The 16,673-nt window shown below is 42.6% G+C and overlaps 1 protein-coding gene across 1 annotated transcript in view; it reads right to left on the reverse strand.

The window, feature by feature from the left end:
* The window catches only part of foxp2 (forkhead box P2), a 57,999-nt gene that overhangs the window by 1,348 nt on the left and 39,978 nt on the right, over positions 1-16,673 (reverse strand). The window contains exons 8-16 of the mRNA XM_070928620.1: positions 15,204-15,291; positions 13,370-13,453; positions 9,383-9,593; positions 8,311-8,387; positions 8,060-8,161; positions 5,429-5,550; positions 5,069-5,138; positions 3,889-3,943; positions 3,630-3,837 (exon numbers count right to left, since the gene is read on the reverse strand). Of these exons, the coding sequence (XP_070784721.1) occupies positions 3,630-3,837; positions 3,889-3,943; positions 5,069-5,138; positions 5,429-5,550; positions 8,060-8,161; positions 8,311-8,387; positions 9,383-9,593; positions 13,370-13,453; positions 15,204-15,291 (1,017 nt within the window). The remainder of the gene's footprint in view (positions 1-3,629; positions 3,838-3,888; positions 3,944-5,068; positions 5,139-5,428; positions 5,551-8,059; positions 8,162-8,310; positions 8,388-9,382; positions 9,594-13,369; positions 13,454-15,203; positions 15,292-16,673) is intronic.

A 16,673-nucleotide genomic window follows, 5' to 3' on the forward strand; every position in this document is an offset into this window, starting at 1 on the left:
TGAAGAGAGGAGGCTGATCTTAGCAGAATGCGAGCGGAGCGATGAATAGTTCGGTTTCAGGCAGCGAGTGGCAGAAGACAAACACCTCGGCCAGAGGTTACAGAAACAGAAAAACATATTCCATATTGTTCATGAAATCTTTGTAGGTGCTAAGAGGTCTGAGATTTGTTTAGAGAATCTAACTAGTTATGAAATGACTGGTTGTTAAATAAGCTCGCTGATTAACAGAAAATTAACAGCTTTGATAGTTAATCATTGATGAAGCAAAAATATCAGACATACTCTGTCTGCAGCTTTTAAAATGTGGGGATTAGCTACATTTTATGATTGCAAATTGAAAATATTTGCGCTTTGGACAACTTTAAGACCTCAATTTGGGCTCACAGAGATATGTTTCCCTATTTTTTGACATTTTACAGACTAAATGTTAAAACATTTGACAGAAAAAAACCCCGACAAATGAATCCATAATGAAAATAATTGTTAACATTTGTGTATTGATATCTTTGCTACTTTCTTATGCCTAAAATGATTGAGGATAAAAGGTACCAGCTAACACTTTAAGTTCCTCTATTTAGCATTTATGAGCAGCATACAAACACACTATAATGTAGCTGTACCAACTAAAAGGACATGTTTTCGTGTTCATTAATGTACAGTATTTGTATATACTTCTCCTATGAAGACATATTTTATATCATTACACCTTATTATCTGTTTATACACCAGCTTCCACTTACGGGAGCCCACAGAAGGAGTTGTTGACAAATACGTTAATAAAACAAGACTGCATGCCTCATTTTGTGAAGCGCAAAACTTCCTGATCATCTTTAAATCACCGTTACTTAAAAATCATAATTGGCCTGTACTTGAATGCATCACAGTGATCAACTGATACGGCTGAATGCGTGATGTTAGGTGTTTGTGTGGCTTTGCAGAAAAATATGCAGGGCCATATTCACAGGCCTGAGCTTCCTGACACTTTATTAAAATGTGGATGAACCATTTAGCACTTAATGGCTAGCTGCCATTATTGAGTCACTCAGGAGTAAACGCTGGACTTTGCGGTGTAATAAATACGTGGCGCTCTGCGCGTATGTGTGCGTGCTCTCGAGATGCCTGCTCTCACATCAATCGGAGATTAGCGCCAGCAATCATGCAGAGGTATGTCAGGGATGCAAATAAGGTCATTAGTCCACGGGCCTAATGGCAGGTTGGGGGACGGGAGAGGTGGTGTGGTGAGGAGGGGGGAGGACGAGAGCGGTGGGGGCAGGAGAATGGAGGCGAAGGCAGGGGTGAGGACTTGGGGGGGCAATCAAAGACATTCATAACATCTCACTATGATTCATTAACTAACACCAAAGAGGGGTGGTCACCAAACAATTAGAGGTGACAGCACAAGATAAAATAAAGAGATATTAAACAGGTTTTATTTGCTTTTACTCGAGTACATGATTACATGCTTTTTCCACTCATTCTCATTTTGTGTGTAGTTGCTGATTTGCTCACGTTGTAGCGCTTTAGTCTTTCCTGGTATAAAGTACTACTTCTTTTAAGAATACCCCTTAGGGTGTACATGAACGTATTGCACATGCACACACACATGCACGCACACACACACACACACACACACACCAGCATGGCCTGGGGCGATCTGGTTTGTGGTTAAGCAGATAGCATTAACCTTTAGACTTTGAGGGGAAGGAGAGGTTTGTCTAATTGTTGGATTGACTGGGCCGTGCTGAGGAGTCCTCTCCTGAGAAAGGCCTTCAAGGTGATGTACTATTTAGTTTAGTGCTACACGCCACTCCATTATTTAAACAACATCCTGGAAAAGCCAGTCATGAAAAACACATTTCTTCCATTTTGAGGTTGTCGTGGCTGTGTAAAAGGCAGACGGGGATGGAGGGAGGGAGGAGAGGGATGGATGAATGCATCTCATCCTCCATAGCCACTCATGTCGGTGTCAAGGCGGCGCAGCCAGAGAGAAGAGAAAGCAAGCAGGAAAAGAGAAAGTCAATGCTGTCCAGTTACTAAAAGTTAAATGAGCTGGGGGAGTGGTAACACTGGGATTCTGTCTAGAGCTGGGCAGATTTGCTCCACTTAACACCCCATTTCAGAGAGAGGTAAACACGTCCAAATAGATTAATGTATAGACGTCTGGTAGGGCTAACCAAACTCTCTTCTGTTCTCACACTCGGAGAGAGGCATGCAGCCTGAGTGCATCCTTTATCCATTACAGAAGTGGGAAGCTTATGTCGGCTGACTTTGCAACATGAGCTTTGATGGACAGTGGATGAGAATCATTGATGTGCAGTTTCTGTGTGTGTGTGTGTGTGTGTGTGTGTGTGTGTGTGTGTGTTTCCCTGCATGCTACCCTCACCACAGCGAGGGCTCACGCAAACCTGTGTGACGTCACTGGTTCAGGTTGTTTCAGACATTCCTGAAACTCGCACATCAATTTTTTAAAAACACTTTCTTTCTCTCTCAGCTCCATTAAAGACAGAGATGGGAGAGGGTGAGAGATTTTTTTTTTTTAAAGTAATTAATGCTACACTTGCTCAATATTAATAGGAACAGCCTTGCATAAAATATAGCGGCTAAACCCCTATAATGCAGACAGTGGTGTAATTAAAGAGGAATGTGTAATAGAGCCTATTTATAGACTTTAAACTAACTGTTATCCAAAATCGTCAGGCTCACCTCAGGTAGAAGCACACTGCCATTGAAATTAGCACAGCAGACAGGAAGAAGAAGTCTGCTTATGATACATATACATGCTGGAAATTGAACCTTGCCCTCGGGTCATGGCAAACTGAAGAACATACCGGTACTGTGGGTTAAATATCAGGCAATTAAACTAACAAAGGGCAAAAGGACAGCGAGGGACTTCAGTGTAGGAGTGGGGGGGGGGGGGGGTAACATGTGCTTGCATTCTCAGATATGTACTCATAAAAATGTGAGGTGTGTGAGTCTGCGTGTGACACAATTATCTCTCAAATACTGCGGTGAGTGAGCGGGAAGGGATTCTGGGTTAAAGGATAATGAGTTCACTTTGTTCGGTGTCAGTGGACTGTTTGATGGCTGTTTTGGGTTTAGAGTCTGTGAAGTTTGTGTTAAAGGTAGCTTTTCTAACCACTGGCCAGTTTTAATAACATTCAGGTGTATAAGCAAGGCAGATTTTAGATTTTTAATAATATTCACAAATAATCAAATGCTCAAGAAGTGGATCGGTTTTAAAGAAAAGCAACCACATTTCATGTGCCCATGTGTCTGAAAATTGTGTTTCTTGCAGAAAGAACACACTGTTTACTACACTTAAATGAGGACAACTCAGACAATGATACTGGTAATACAAAGTAAAGAGAAAAATTTAGACCCCCTTTATAATAATGCATACTACTACTTCTACTACTACTACTACTACTAATAATAATAATAATAATGCAGCTGCAAATGGTATTTTTACATTTCTATTATCAACTGACTCTCTATATTACTGATTTTTTTAAATAATTAAAATGAACACCAATGGATTCTTTTTTTTGTGAATAATAAGCCCTACTTGTTGTACACACATGGATGCAGTATCAGTTACAGGACTAATTCCTCCATCTGAGGGAACTCACATGTGTACTGGTGGGGAGTATCCAGGGCTGCTGTGTCCGTTGGTGTCCAGGTGGTCGAATGAGCCATTGAGCTCGTTGAGCTCATGGGCGGACTGCATCAGGATGGGGGGGCTGCCGCTCAGCGTACCTGGGGGGCTGCCGCCCAGCAGTCCCGGCGGACTCCCGCCCAAAAGTCCAGGTGGGCTTCCGCCCATCAGGCCGGACGGGTCTCCGCCCAGGAGGCCGTGGCAGCTGCCTCCCATCGAAACCGTGGAGCCGCTGGTCAAGAGGCCGGGGGTCCCCAGCAAAGGCAGGGAGGTCTCTGCCAAGGCAGCCTGCAGGAGGGAGGGGAAAGGAGAAGGAATATTTAGGATTAGAGTTTGAAGGAAGGTGGTCGGTGAGAGGCAGGTAGGGAGTGGTGAGCATTACATAAGACATGAAGGAAGATGCAGGTGTACAGAGGGAGGGAGGGAGGGGAGGCAGGTAAGGTGTACAGAGGGAGGGAGGGACGGGAGGCAGGTAAGGTGTACAGAGGGAGGGAGGGACGGGAGGCAGGTAAGGTGATCAGAGGGAGGGAGGGATGGGAGGCAGGTAAGGTGTACAGAGGGAGGGAGGGAGGGGAGGCAGGTAAGGTGTATGGAGGAAGGGAGGGAGGGGAGGCAGGTAAGGTGTATGGAGGAAGGGAGGGGAAGCATAAAGAGTGATATGAGAGGAAAAAGTGGCAGGTGAGAGAATGATAAGATTTAACATAGTAATTATTAAAACACAGTTAAGTTTTTTATTCTGTTGCAGGCTATTTTTCCCCCTGTGACACCTTGCTGACAACTACCTCCCCCCCAGCTGCCATTCACATACCCTTGTGTGGTGTGGCTATTAAAATAGTCCCCCAAAAACTTCACCTCAAAATAATAAAAAACTCCTGACACTTTCGCCTGCTGCGCATTAAAGTTATATACAGTGATTAAATTTTTAAAGTTTTTGCCATGAGCACCTCGCCGGCGTACACTATGAAGCCAAATCATTTATGACAGCTTAGATAAATATTAATGCACATGCCCTTGCATTTGCACATGCCGCTATCAATCTAGGGTGGCTGCCACCGCTGAAAGAAGGGGAAAAAGAAGGGAAAGAAGGAGGGAGAGTTGCTTCCTGATTCGACCACAGGGTGGCCTTCTGAGTCTGACGGCGTATGGGAAAGGGTTGGAAGAAGGAGAGGGAAGGAGAGAGAGGAGGGTGTGAGAGAAGAGATACAGAAACACACAAGCATAGAAAGAAACTCGAGTTAGAGAAAAAAGACTTGCTCTTATGAGTGTGAGTACTAATGTGGAGCCCTATTGTTCACAGCAAGCACACTCATTCAGTCACTCAATTGGTCAATCAGTCAGGCAATAGCCCTGCCTGTCAGTCAAATACACAGGCAGCCGGTGAGTCAGAGGTTCTTGGAGGCTTTTGGTCCGTACCTGTAAGCTGGCGTTTAGTGCAGTTCCATAGCCAAGACTGGAGGGCAGGTTCTTGACAAGTGATGGGCTTCTGGATACATTGTAAGGAAACAAACAAACAAAAAATTAATTAGTTCACACTGTAACTTGCTGTGGATGTAATAATAGTATCTATTTAAATAGAAAATATATCAAATCTAAGGAACTAATTGCATAGCAGGGAGACTATGCAGTATATATAAACAAAGAGAAAGAAATGGACAGAAAGAGATAGACAGGCAGAGGTGTGTTTCAAAGGAGTGCAGAATTTGGTTTTCTATGATCCTCTAGATGTCATTGACCTTCAGATCTAGATCTAAGGAGAGGTGACAGAATTCGTACCCTGTGATCTTCTGTGACCTGCGTTTCTGGTACTCCATCTCATCTACCGTCCACACCGCCCCCTTCACGTTCTCCACGCGCACAAAGCACTTGTGCAGACTGAGGTTGTGGCGAACGGCGTTCTGCAGAGACATGACACACAGGTCAGAGAGGGATGAGGTAAAAGCGAATCATATTCATTCATTAACCATTAAGAAAAAAAAAAAGACGAAGGCTCGGAAATTGATTTTTCTTGCATTTTGAAGAAATTCTTAACATTCACGCACCATTGATTTAATTAGTAAAAATTGAGTGAGAGCGAATGCTCTTACAAGTCCTGCACACAGTACATATCAATCAGAGTAAGTAGGCTAAAAGGAGGTAATCAGCATAGCGAATGGCTTATGGTGGTGACAGAAGTGGTAATGCCGGCCTTGATAATGGTGATGTCAGTAACCCTTTCTGCTCCAGAAAAGCATTTCTCTTAATGGACACATCGCTTTAAAGATGACAGTATTGCAAGAAAAAAGACAGTCATCAGGAGGCCCTTGTGTCAGTGTGTGTGTGTGTGTTTGAGAGAGTGTGTGTGCAGGCATGAACAAGGAGGATTAAGGTGAACTGTATCTGACATCTATATGTCCAAATATTCTCCATGTGGTGTCACATCTGGCGTTGAATACATGCTTACATGACACAATTATCTCTCACACTCACATGTATTATCAAAGCAATTTAAATTAAAACAGGATATATCTGTCAGTAAACCAGTGAGGCGTTTTCATTAATTACAAAATAAGGAAAACCTATAGAAAAAAAAGCTCTCTTATATTAAGATGACCATAGGACCATAATTAAAACATGCATCAGACTCTACAAATAATAACCTTGGCTTTAATATCCCTGCCTCTCATATTTATCATCTCCTTCAGCTTGGTGTGTACCGCTCTTTCTCCAAGAAAAAGGGATTCAGAAAAAAAAGAAGAAAAAAAAAACTCATAAGCAGATCTCGCATCTGACCTGAAAATCCCAGGATTTGATTGATCTTAATGCCCATGGCTCTGAATATGATAATTTTAATATTAATGAGCAAATGAGCAGTTTTATTATGCATGCTATATAGTTAGAACTAATAAGCTTCTGGGTGAGTGAAAAAGAGAGAGAGAAGAAAGTGGGCTGGGGTGGGGGGTGGGGGGGGGGGGGGGGCTTAGATCCCTCTTTTGAGCTGATGAGACCGAGCTGAGATATTAAACTACCTTTCATTTCTTTCTTTTCTTCTTTTTTTTTTTTAAAAACAAATTCTCTCGTTAATCAAATGACAAGCCCATCGCTGATCATCCCACTAATACGTACAAAGGGAATTGTGGAGCTGTAGATGTAAATAGATCACCTTGGTTATTGTGCGGGGTGGGAGACGAGATATTTCTTATGTCATTGTGATATAGTTGCCATTGTACCACAGGAACAAAGGAACTTTTTTCATGAAGCCAAGTAAGAAATAAAAAAAAAGGTACATATGCACGTTGTTGTCTTGTGCTGAGAATGCCAGAAAATGTCTGAGAACAGATGTTGTCATAACATTATTACACAGCAAAACGTCGCTCGTACTGTACCTAACAAACTGGAAAAGGGCACCGATCTTTTTTGCATGCCCTCCTGAATTGGTGATCACACGCCCATGTGCTCATTTGCATCCCAAATCCAAATTAATTCACTTTGCTAAATCTAGTGCTGCGCCATGCCTTGCATGCTGATGAGCGGCTGGTTGAGTTTTCCCTCCAGTCCTCCGTGCAGCCACAAAGGCTAAAGGCGGCTAACGAATGACGCGCAGGGGCCACGGGATAAAAACACTGACGACACCGACGCTCTGCGAGGCTTTCTTTATCAGCAGGCAGACACACTTCTGGTTAAAACATGTGCTGCAGAAAGACATTTTTTACCATCTTTGTGGAAGGAGACAGGACAATAAAGTTGTCGGGACAGATATACAAATGGGCCCTTTTGTGTGGGTAAATAAAGAGTGCTCCCTCCATGACAAGCCAATTCTCACTTTCCTGCCTGCTTTAGTTCCACATGAACACACCCTTAACCCCTCTCTTACACACAGTTTACGTGTTTGTGTGTGTGTACATGCGAGCTCCTGCGTGCATGCATCTCTGGCCTACCCCCTTCACACGGCTGAGAGCTGGTTAACAGGCAAACAGCCATCTTTCTTCCTAATTAACCAATGATATGCGAGAGAAGGTGGTTGCAGGAGTAGGAGGTGGGGTGTCTCTCTTAACAAAAGGTGCTGATGATGGAGTGGCTGCTGTATAATTAGTGCGTCAGAGCCCTCTCCTCTCCACGCCAAGCCTCCGCTATTAATTGCACCAAATTAGAAAACGATATCTGGGGCAGAATAATTCTTTCGGTTGTCATTTCCAAACAGAAAAGGCAGAATGGCGGAAAAAATAAATAAGAGAGAGAATGGGCTCTATTCAAGAGAAAGGGGAGAGGAGTACAAATCGCTCAGGGCTGAGTAAATATGAGCTTTCTTGAGGTTTTGTTTTTGACTTCAGTGAGAGGAAGGAGTGGTCTTTACTGTAAGAGGAGTGAAAGGGCACAGCGGGGTGGAGGTGCAGGATTGCGTGGGGGGTGAGGGTTCATCAAGGTTACCTTCCAAGTTGCAGCATTGCGTCTGAAGTAGGCGAACGTGCGTGTGAACCAGCTGTAGATTTCATTAAGCGTTAACTGCATGTCGGCAGAGTCCATGATAGCCTGAAATGAGATGACATCAAATAATGGTTTACTAACGAGACCACGTAACTGACACACACACACACACCAACGGATTGAGAGAGCTGCCATGATTCATGCAGCAATTAATTTTAATCTAATCAGGCAAAGTTAATTTATTTCCCACTCACCTGTCTTATGAGGGTTGCATAAGTAAATGGCGGTCTGACATCTGCGTTCTTATAAAACTCGTAGTTTGGGGCGATCTCTGGAAAAATAAATACTGTGTCACCACCTGAAATAATTGGTAAATTTTATTCCTTTAGGTATTGAATTTACTCAAGGTTTCATCAAATTAAAAGGGGGGAGAGAGAAAGGGGAGAGGGGGAGAAAGAGAGGGTGGGGTGTGGTGGGGGGTTAGAAGGGGCACATCAAATCAGCATTTTCCATGTCTAACAAAATGCATTTTTAATTAATCTCTCTCGCGAGAGATCTTAAACACTAATACATCCCATAAAATGAGATCCGTGTAGTTAGTTAGGGTGAAGTTGAATAATTTATGTGTCTTCACACTAAACACAGAGAGAGTAAATATAAACATCAAAGACAGACCGTTTAAAATGCAAAGCTTAATACATGGAATGTCTTAATGTAATAAATATTGTATTTTTTCACCATTATTTGAACTTAATTAACATTCATGTAATATTTATGCACAGAGGAAGTTCTTGTCTATTTACATATAGAGTGATTAAACACAGGCTTGCTTTTGTAAACCGAGCAGACATCACACATTGGTAAGACCAACAAGCCTCTGTGGTTGTGTGTGTGTGTGTGTGTGTGTGTGTGTGTGTGTTTATGTCAGTGTATGAACTGTGTGTGTGCACATGCATGTCTGTGTATTTTAAAAAAGTAGTGGAACACCATTATGGGTTGAGTACTATTAATAGTGCAGTGCTCAGGGTTGAGGTATCAAATGTAAATTGCAATTTTAACATTATAATGTCATTAAATCTGAATAGAAATTCAGTTTAAAAGGAAAATATGTGTTCAAGTCAACAAATTCTGAGTTTAATTTGAATCCAAGAACTAAATTAACATTTAATACCCCAATGTCTTAATGTATCAGTGTTTGTGTGTATGTGTGTGTCAGGGTCAAGGCTCAATTCACCTTTATGTTGCTTTTTCTAGGATTCACATTGCTTCAAAGTGAAATGTCTGAACATATTTGTGTCTCGTGCAGTGCTGAGTAGTTGGTCCTACCTGACGACAGAGGCATGGAGTATTTGTCCGAGTGGCGTCTGCGCATGGCTCCCATACTGGGGACGTTTGCTCCTCCCAGTACTGATGGCACCTGGGGCATGGCGGCCATGGGTGTGATCGGTGCTGTGGGCGTGGTGGGTGTCTGAGGTAAGTTGGGGGGCGATGCTGAGGGCAAGTTCTTGGACATGGTGACGCTGGACACCAAGTTGAGCTGAGGTGGAGGGATATAGAGCGCGGGTGGAGAGACAGATATAAGTAGCAGAGAAAGGGAGAGAGGGAGGGAGAGAGAGAGGAAGGCATTATTTTGTGGTTCCTCTGACAGAGCAGAGTGTCTGCTCTCCTCCTCTCTAACACAGCTGTGTTTCCACTAACAAGGCTCGTGGAAAGGAGCCAGCCCATCTCCACTAATTACAACCACCAAATTGTATCATAAGAATTCTAATTAGAGCACGCTGTTCAAGATTATCCAACGATCAGCCTCCGTGTTATCCCGGCCCATCTCTCTTTATCTCTCTATTTATCGCTCCCTCCCTCCCTCCCTCCTTCTCTATCTCCCACTCTACAACCACCCATAATCCTTACACACTGAGGCAATGAGCTGGTAAAACCTTGTTTGCTGTTGGTGTGAACTGGTCGACACGAGTTATGCGCCCCAGGTCCAGGACCACGACCCTGCTCCCGACATTATGTTCCACTTCGGTATGAAGTTCGTGACTGCAGCGTTACTACTGTGACCCTGTTGTGATAGATATCGGCAGCCAAAAATGCCGCTATCACATTATATTAAGTTGAGCCAGTGAGTGGATTGTGCAGTGAGAGTGTAATAACCCTAGTAGATGAACTTATGGCTGAGAGGGCTAGAGGTCCCTACAAATATATAGTGTATTGGTTCAGATAACTATATCTAAAATAACCCTTTAGTTACCCTAGAAACCTGTGGCCACCATTTTATACCAAAGCCCAGAAGTTGTCGACCCATATGAAGCCTTTGTCGTGAGGAGGCTTTACAAACTCGGATTGGACGATTTATGTGGACTCGTTCACACCAACAGCAAAAGTCCTGGGTCACTACTTCAGTGTGAGTAGTCTAGGAGACCACAGAACGTAAAATATCATCAACAACACAACTGGAAGTCATTATTACTCGATGAGTGATTGCAGTTATAGTTGATCTATCGCCTCTAATCCAATCAGATTTATATATAAAGAGTAGAAGTTCATGTTCTTTCTCAGATTAAGGTGAAAAGACACTTGAAAAAAACCCTGGACAGTTATCGTGACTCCAGACACACTCACATTCACTCCTCACTCTCCTCCACTCCTTCAACATTAGGGACCAGAGAGTGTTAGTCACCTCTGGCATGAATGCCAACTGTGCTCGCTAATCGTCCGGCTTTTCCACCACTTTTGCGTTTGCTTCCCAAATCTCATGTGAGAGGCTCTAACCGACTGGAAAATTCCTAACTGACCTTTTAGTCTCTGCGCTAATTTAGTTGGAATGGTAATGACATCGTTACATATTCAAACCAAATTGCCTTAATTGTGAGTCTACAAGTGGAATGCATCCGTTGCGAGGGTTTGAATTAAAACCGACTTGAAAGATGGAAGGGAATGGGGGGCCGAAGGCGCTGAGAGATGGAGGAGCGAGGCTGAGGAGAAGGTATCAGCGGTCATTTGTGGCATGTGTTGATAAATACGATAAAATGTCAAGTTTGAGAGACTCCGGTGGATGTAGGGGGGTTTCTGACGATAATTATGTGCCCACTTAGCTGTAATGAGCTGCTGCAGTGATGGGCTGGGACAAGGGCTGGTTGCATATACAGGCTGAGTAAAGAAAATGAGGATGAGAGTGGGAGGGTTATAGAAAGTGTATATATCTACATACATACAACATCTGTATCAATAGGTCTGATTGATTATATACAGCTAATTCTCAGAAATATCTTCCTAAAATTTTGTGTAGTCCTTTCTGTTAACTACCGTTTTTGACCACTAAAATCCAAATATTAATCCATTTCTCTTCCAGTAGTTGAGTCATAGAAGTATGTGATGTGCAAATCGACATTTAATTCATAGTGGTTGAGGTCATGACAGTGTGTGATGTGTGAAGTATTTAATATGATTGTTCCCTGTATCCTGCTACTATACAAACCCAGACACCGAACTGTGAAATACTAACTGCGTTTTCCTCAAAAGGCAATTCGATAAACACTCACATACTGTACGGCAGAAAACACCTCAAAATATGCAAACTAAATTCAAAATGAATGCCTTCATGTGTGCGTATGGGCATGTATATTTATAATGTTAAAACATAATTTCCTGTCCTTTTTCAAGCCTCTTCACCTACGAGACACACAGCAACAAGCGTGACATGTTTGCTGGCATGCAATCCCATTTTTTTTTCCAAAATAGAATTGATTACAGTCAAACGGATGCAGGAGTGAGCACTTTGTCACCTCTCGCTCATCTGAATACACACTCAAGGTTGGGGGGGAGAGAGAGAGAGAGAGAGAGAGAGAGATCTTATTATTCAGAACTTGCAGCCTTGCTTACTTTGATTCTCATCCATCCATGGCATGGCCAAAAGGTAGCATTTAATGAAGTGTGATTCAGGGAATAAATGGGGTCATATTGGAGACAGTGCACCGGTGTCTTGTATTCATCTGGCTTTGGTTGTTCGTGGGCTTCACTAATGAAAGAATAGGACTTATTTCCAGCCCTGATAGGCTAACACAGACAATTCATATTCATCAAATGTCTCTGTTTCTGTCCTGCACCTGTGATTCTGCTGGTCATTTGAAATCCACCAACCATCTCGCTCTCTTTTGTTGTGTCCATTGAGGATCCACACACATGCATGTTATTCCACGCACCCAATCTTCATCTTACCTCCCCTTAAAAAAAAAAAAATGGGGGAGCCTTAAAACTGAGGACTTAACTGTTCGTTTAAGAATTCTGTCTGAATTGCCCCCACCATCAAATGCAATTAGCTGCTCTTTCATGTGTGCTTTATGTAATGCAATACTTCATTAGCATCATTCATTCATATTCAGGCATGGATTATAGGCTGCAAATTCTTTATTGGACGAGATGGAACCAAGCTGCTGGAGTTTTGAAGATTAAAAAAAAAGCTACAGAGAGAGAGAGAGAGAGAGAGAGAGAGAGAGAGAGAGAGATTGAATAATAAAAAGGGAGTTTGATTCCTGATGGAATTATGGGATAATTATGCTATCTTGTGATTATCTACATTCTATGATGAGAGGTGATGAGGAAAATTATTCTATTGAAAGTAGGCACTTACTAAGCAGCAGAAACACGCTAACAATGTTTTGCTCTCAAATATTTCAAAACGTCTATAACTGGATGGAAATGATGTTTGCAGAAATGTATCGTCTTAATGTTAAATTCAAACCCTGGTTGGGAGAAAAGCATTTATAATCATTCAATCTAAAAGTAAAAAGGCAAGAGAAAGAAAATGTAGAATGACATCATTTTCCTTCTTCAATGACCCCTTTCACAATTTCTGGATTCTGTAACCAATTTCAGCAGCGCTGTGGGTATTTATGTCAACATCACACCATCTTCACCACTCAGCTGTAATTTTCAGGTGTTTGTTGTTAAAATGACACGTCTTCTCCTCTCTCATTCCACTTTTGAGTGCCACTGCGGCCACCGAGCCAAACAGTCATCAGTAGCCAACAGGTTGTTTTGGCTATTATATCTATCACAAAGAAATGACCCTGCGTTTTAGCCAAGGACTCCACCGCTCTGCCATCTAATACACTTCCAAACTCTATTGTCCTCTCACGGCGCACAATACCCGATAAGACGCAGATGTAACTCTGTATTACAAATCTCATTCCCCCTTTCATATTCTGTCACTCACTCTCACAACTGCCAGGTGGTTAAACTGTTCATTTTCTGTGTGTGGGGCCTCATTCATAGCCAAGCTTGTTTACGGTAGCCAGAGCAATATGCACTCACTGGTTTGGGAGATGACTTGGGTTCCGAGGGCCGCATGTGCAAGTGGGCCATCATCGCCTGAAGACGCTCACGTTCTTTAGAAAGCTGTTAAGAGAAGAAGAAGAAGAAGAGAGTACATTAGAGTAGATTAGAGCGGAGGAGAGGAGAGGAATAGACAAAAAAGGTGAGAGTAAAGAACACGAGACAAAAGACAAAAGACTGGGGTGGCAGAGTGAGAAGAAAGAAAGAAAAGGTTTGATATAAACCAAACAGTTCTGCTGGTGATGTAAGGAGAGTGTGAGAGGCTGGGGGAAGGAGAGGGGAGAGGGTGCAGAGAGGTCAGGCAAAACAAATAGCATTTCATCTTTTTGTCAATAGCAAAATTTAGGTCAGTGAGGATCTGACAGTAACAAGCTAGTTGGGCCATAAATTAGGTGGTCCTGAGTGTCTGCTCAAAGTCCTGTGGACACTGTTAGGGGGATGGAGCGCAGCCAGCAGCTGCTGAGAGGTGAAGGGGTCTTACAAACAGGGTGCCAGGTGGCCCCGCCTCCCCGGTCCAGTTAGTGGCCCCAGCCATCGCCTATCATCAATCTAATTCACAGGGAGTGACAGGGACTAGACCATGTGAAAGGCTCAACCCCCCCTCACACCCTTAATATACACACACAAGGTCCAAACACACAGAGAAACAGACAAGCAAGTAGGCGTTCACACACACACACACACACACAGAGGTGCACACATACACAGAGCTGGGCCTCATTACTAGTGACGGCTCTCGTGGAAAAAAAAGAGGAAGCGAGGGATGGTGAGAGTATAGAACGAAAGAAAAAGGGAGAGAATAGAAGAAACAGGACAGACAACACAAGTGCACCACTGTAATTGGTCACACTGTAAAAGTGCAAGCTTCAATAGCTTTGTGTTTCAGTGAAAAACAAAACACAGAAAATGAAATAAAATTAAATGAACAACATAAATCCTGTCTTCTATTTTATTCTTTTTTTATGCCAACAGAATGTATTTACTTTTAAGACCCCCCCCAGATGCCTAACAATTAAATACAACTGTTTATCGGACCAGAAAAGGGAAATGCTTGGCTTCAAGCAGGCCTAAGGACTCTGGTAGAGGGCAAGCAAGACAAGTTATCTCTTTATAATGCACACTCTACAATTTTGCAGTATTGATCACATTTTAATATAAAATAACTTTCTGATGGCCTGGTTTCAACTGGCAGACGGAATGTTTCCAGCTGGCACTTTGTTTGAGCCTAGTTTAAAACATACATATCTATTTGTTTCTAAAGAAAGAGGAGCGCTTGTCTGCAGTGCTGAGTAATAATGTTGCTCAATCAGCGCTCTCATTATCTAGCCAGCATGACTTCTTAATAAGGTCACGCTCCACCTACTGAAAATAGTTCCCTCCTTTTGAGCTTTCTTCAGGTGCAAAGTGCAGTTAATTAACACAGCAGACCGGGAGAGATGCGCTCGCTATTAATTGGAAAGAAAAAGAGGAGGAAAAAAAAAGAAAGCAGAGAAAATAAAGCACACGCTTAATTCAATTAAAACAGCCATAATGGCTTTCGTTGTAAGGCCTGAGGATTCCTTTGTTTAGTGGCTTTGTTGAATTCACTAGGTCCTGCTTGTCTGGAAGTATTAAGAAGACCACAGTATGGCCTTTCTCTCGCTCACACAACTTTCAAAAAATAAAGTTTTGACTGGATGATTAGTGACTTCAATGAGAAATGAGTTCACAATAGTAAAATGTGACAATGAAAAAATTTTACAATACATATAGCTTTGTTCCAACTCGCCACCAAGGTGTGTTTTTGCTCTTTATTAGCTGAAAGAAAACTTACTTGTATTTCCAGCTGCTGTACGACTTGCATTTGGACTCGACACTGAGCCGTGCTCCGATCATCCAGGGCATGTTCACTGTTTAGGTGCCTGGAGGTGGAGGGAGGGACGGACAGACACAGAGAGAGATGTTACACACCAACTTTAAAATCTATCACATATGCCAAAGCTAGCAGAAGACAACAAATTCTATTCATTTTCACCGTGATCAAAATTGTGGAGAATGATAATTACAGTATCAACTTCACCACTGTTTTGTTTTAATGATAATATTTCTATACTGGGACAATTATCTATAGGATCCTGTTAGGAAGCATTGTTCCGCTCTGAAATGAGGTAATTAGAAGTAACATGACGGTGTGTGGTGCCATGTTTAACATGACAATAGGCCCGCGTCAGTTTAGATGGCTAACTTCAGTGCCACCCTGAGCGCTGCTTTCTACAGAGAATAAAAGATGCTAGCCCAGCAGAACGGCTTTGTCTCCTTCGTTTACCGAAAACAATACACACAATTTAACACCAGCAACATTTGACACACAAAAGCAGCTCTTCAACTGAAGGTGCATTATCCAGCGGCAGACATATTAAATGTATCTGGTGTGTTCGCCTCATTAGAAGAAAAAGGCAGCCAGACAGCCATAACAGTCAATGAGGGTTTTTGTCTTGATTGGATTTCGTCTGTAGGACACAAAAGAGCCTCACCATTAAGATAGACCTTTATTCCTGGTAAAGCACACATATGCAGACACACACACACACACACACACACACACACAAATATGGGGGCAAAAAGGGGTTTCTAAAGTGTTGTGATGCTGGGTAATGAGCCTCTATCTAAATGATCATTGGTGACAAACTCACAAAGCAAGCTTTGAGGAGGCATGCTTATGAAATGCCAGAGCTGCCACTTTATCTCCAGTAATTATAGGTTAGCTTGCAGACCCTTCAATGATCATTTACAGCGCTGCCTCCAGTGCATTAGAGGGAGTACAAAATCTCTCTCTCTCTCTAGCTTTCACTTTATCTAAGAACACACACACACACTCGCTTACATTATCATCAACTTGCACAAACACTGATTGGCGCACACACACACACACACACAGATACATAAACATACAAAAATACACACTCCCACCGCATATTCCTGTATTCTCTTCCAAACCCCTAACTTGTTGTTTATCTGCAATGTGCAAAACAAGAACTCATTGAGCCAGCTTCTCCTGGCCTGCCAATCAAAAGCTGAATAGAACATTTGTCATCACAATAGCTCTGTACCTTTCAATTACGCTGCACACACTTAAAAACCATTCCATCTCATCCCTGCTTATACTTTTGTAACCATTTCAGGCCTAATGCTCAGAAATGTTTCATTATATGGAGAATGAGGTAGCATTAAAGAAGGGAGGGGTGGGGGAGTGGGATGGATGAGGGATAGCGGCGGAGAGGGGAGGGACGAACTGGTGGATTTC

This window comes from Enoplosus armatus, chromosome 22, assembly GCF_043641665.1.
Source record: "Enoplosus armatus isolate fEnoArm2 chromosome 22, fEnoArm2.hap1, whole genome shotgun sequence".
Taxonomy (NCBI): domain Eukaryota; kingdom Metazoa; phylum Chordata; class Actinopteri; order Centrarchiformes; family Enoplosidae; genus Enoplosus; species Enoplosus armatus.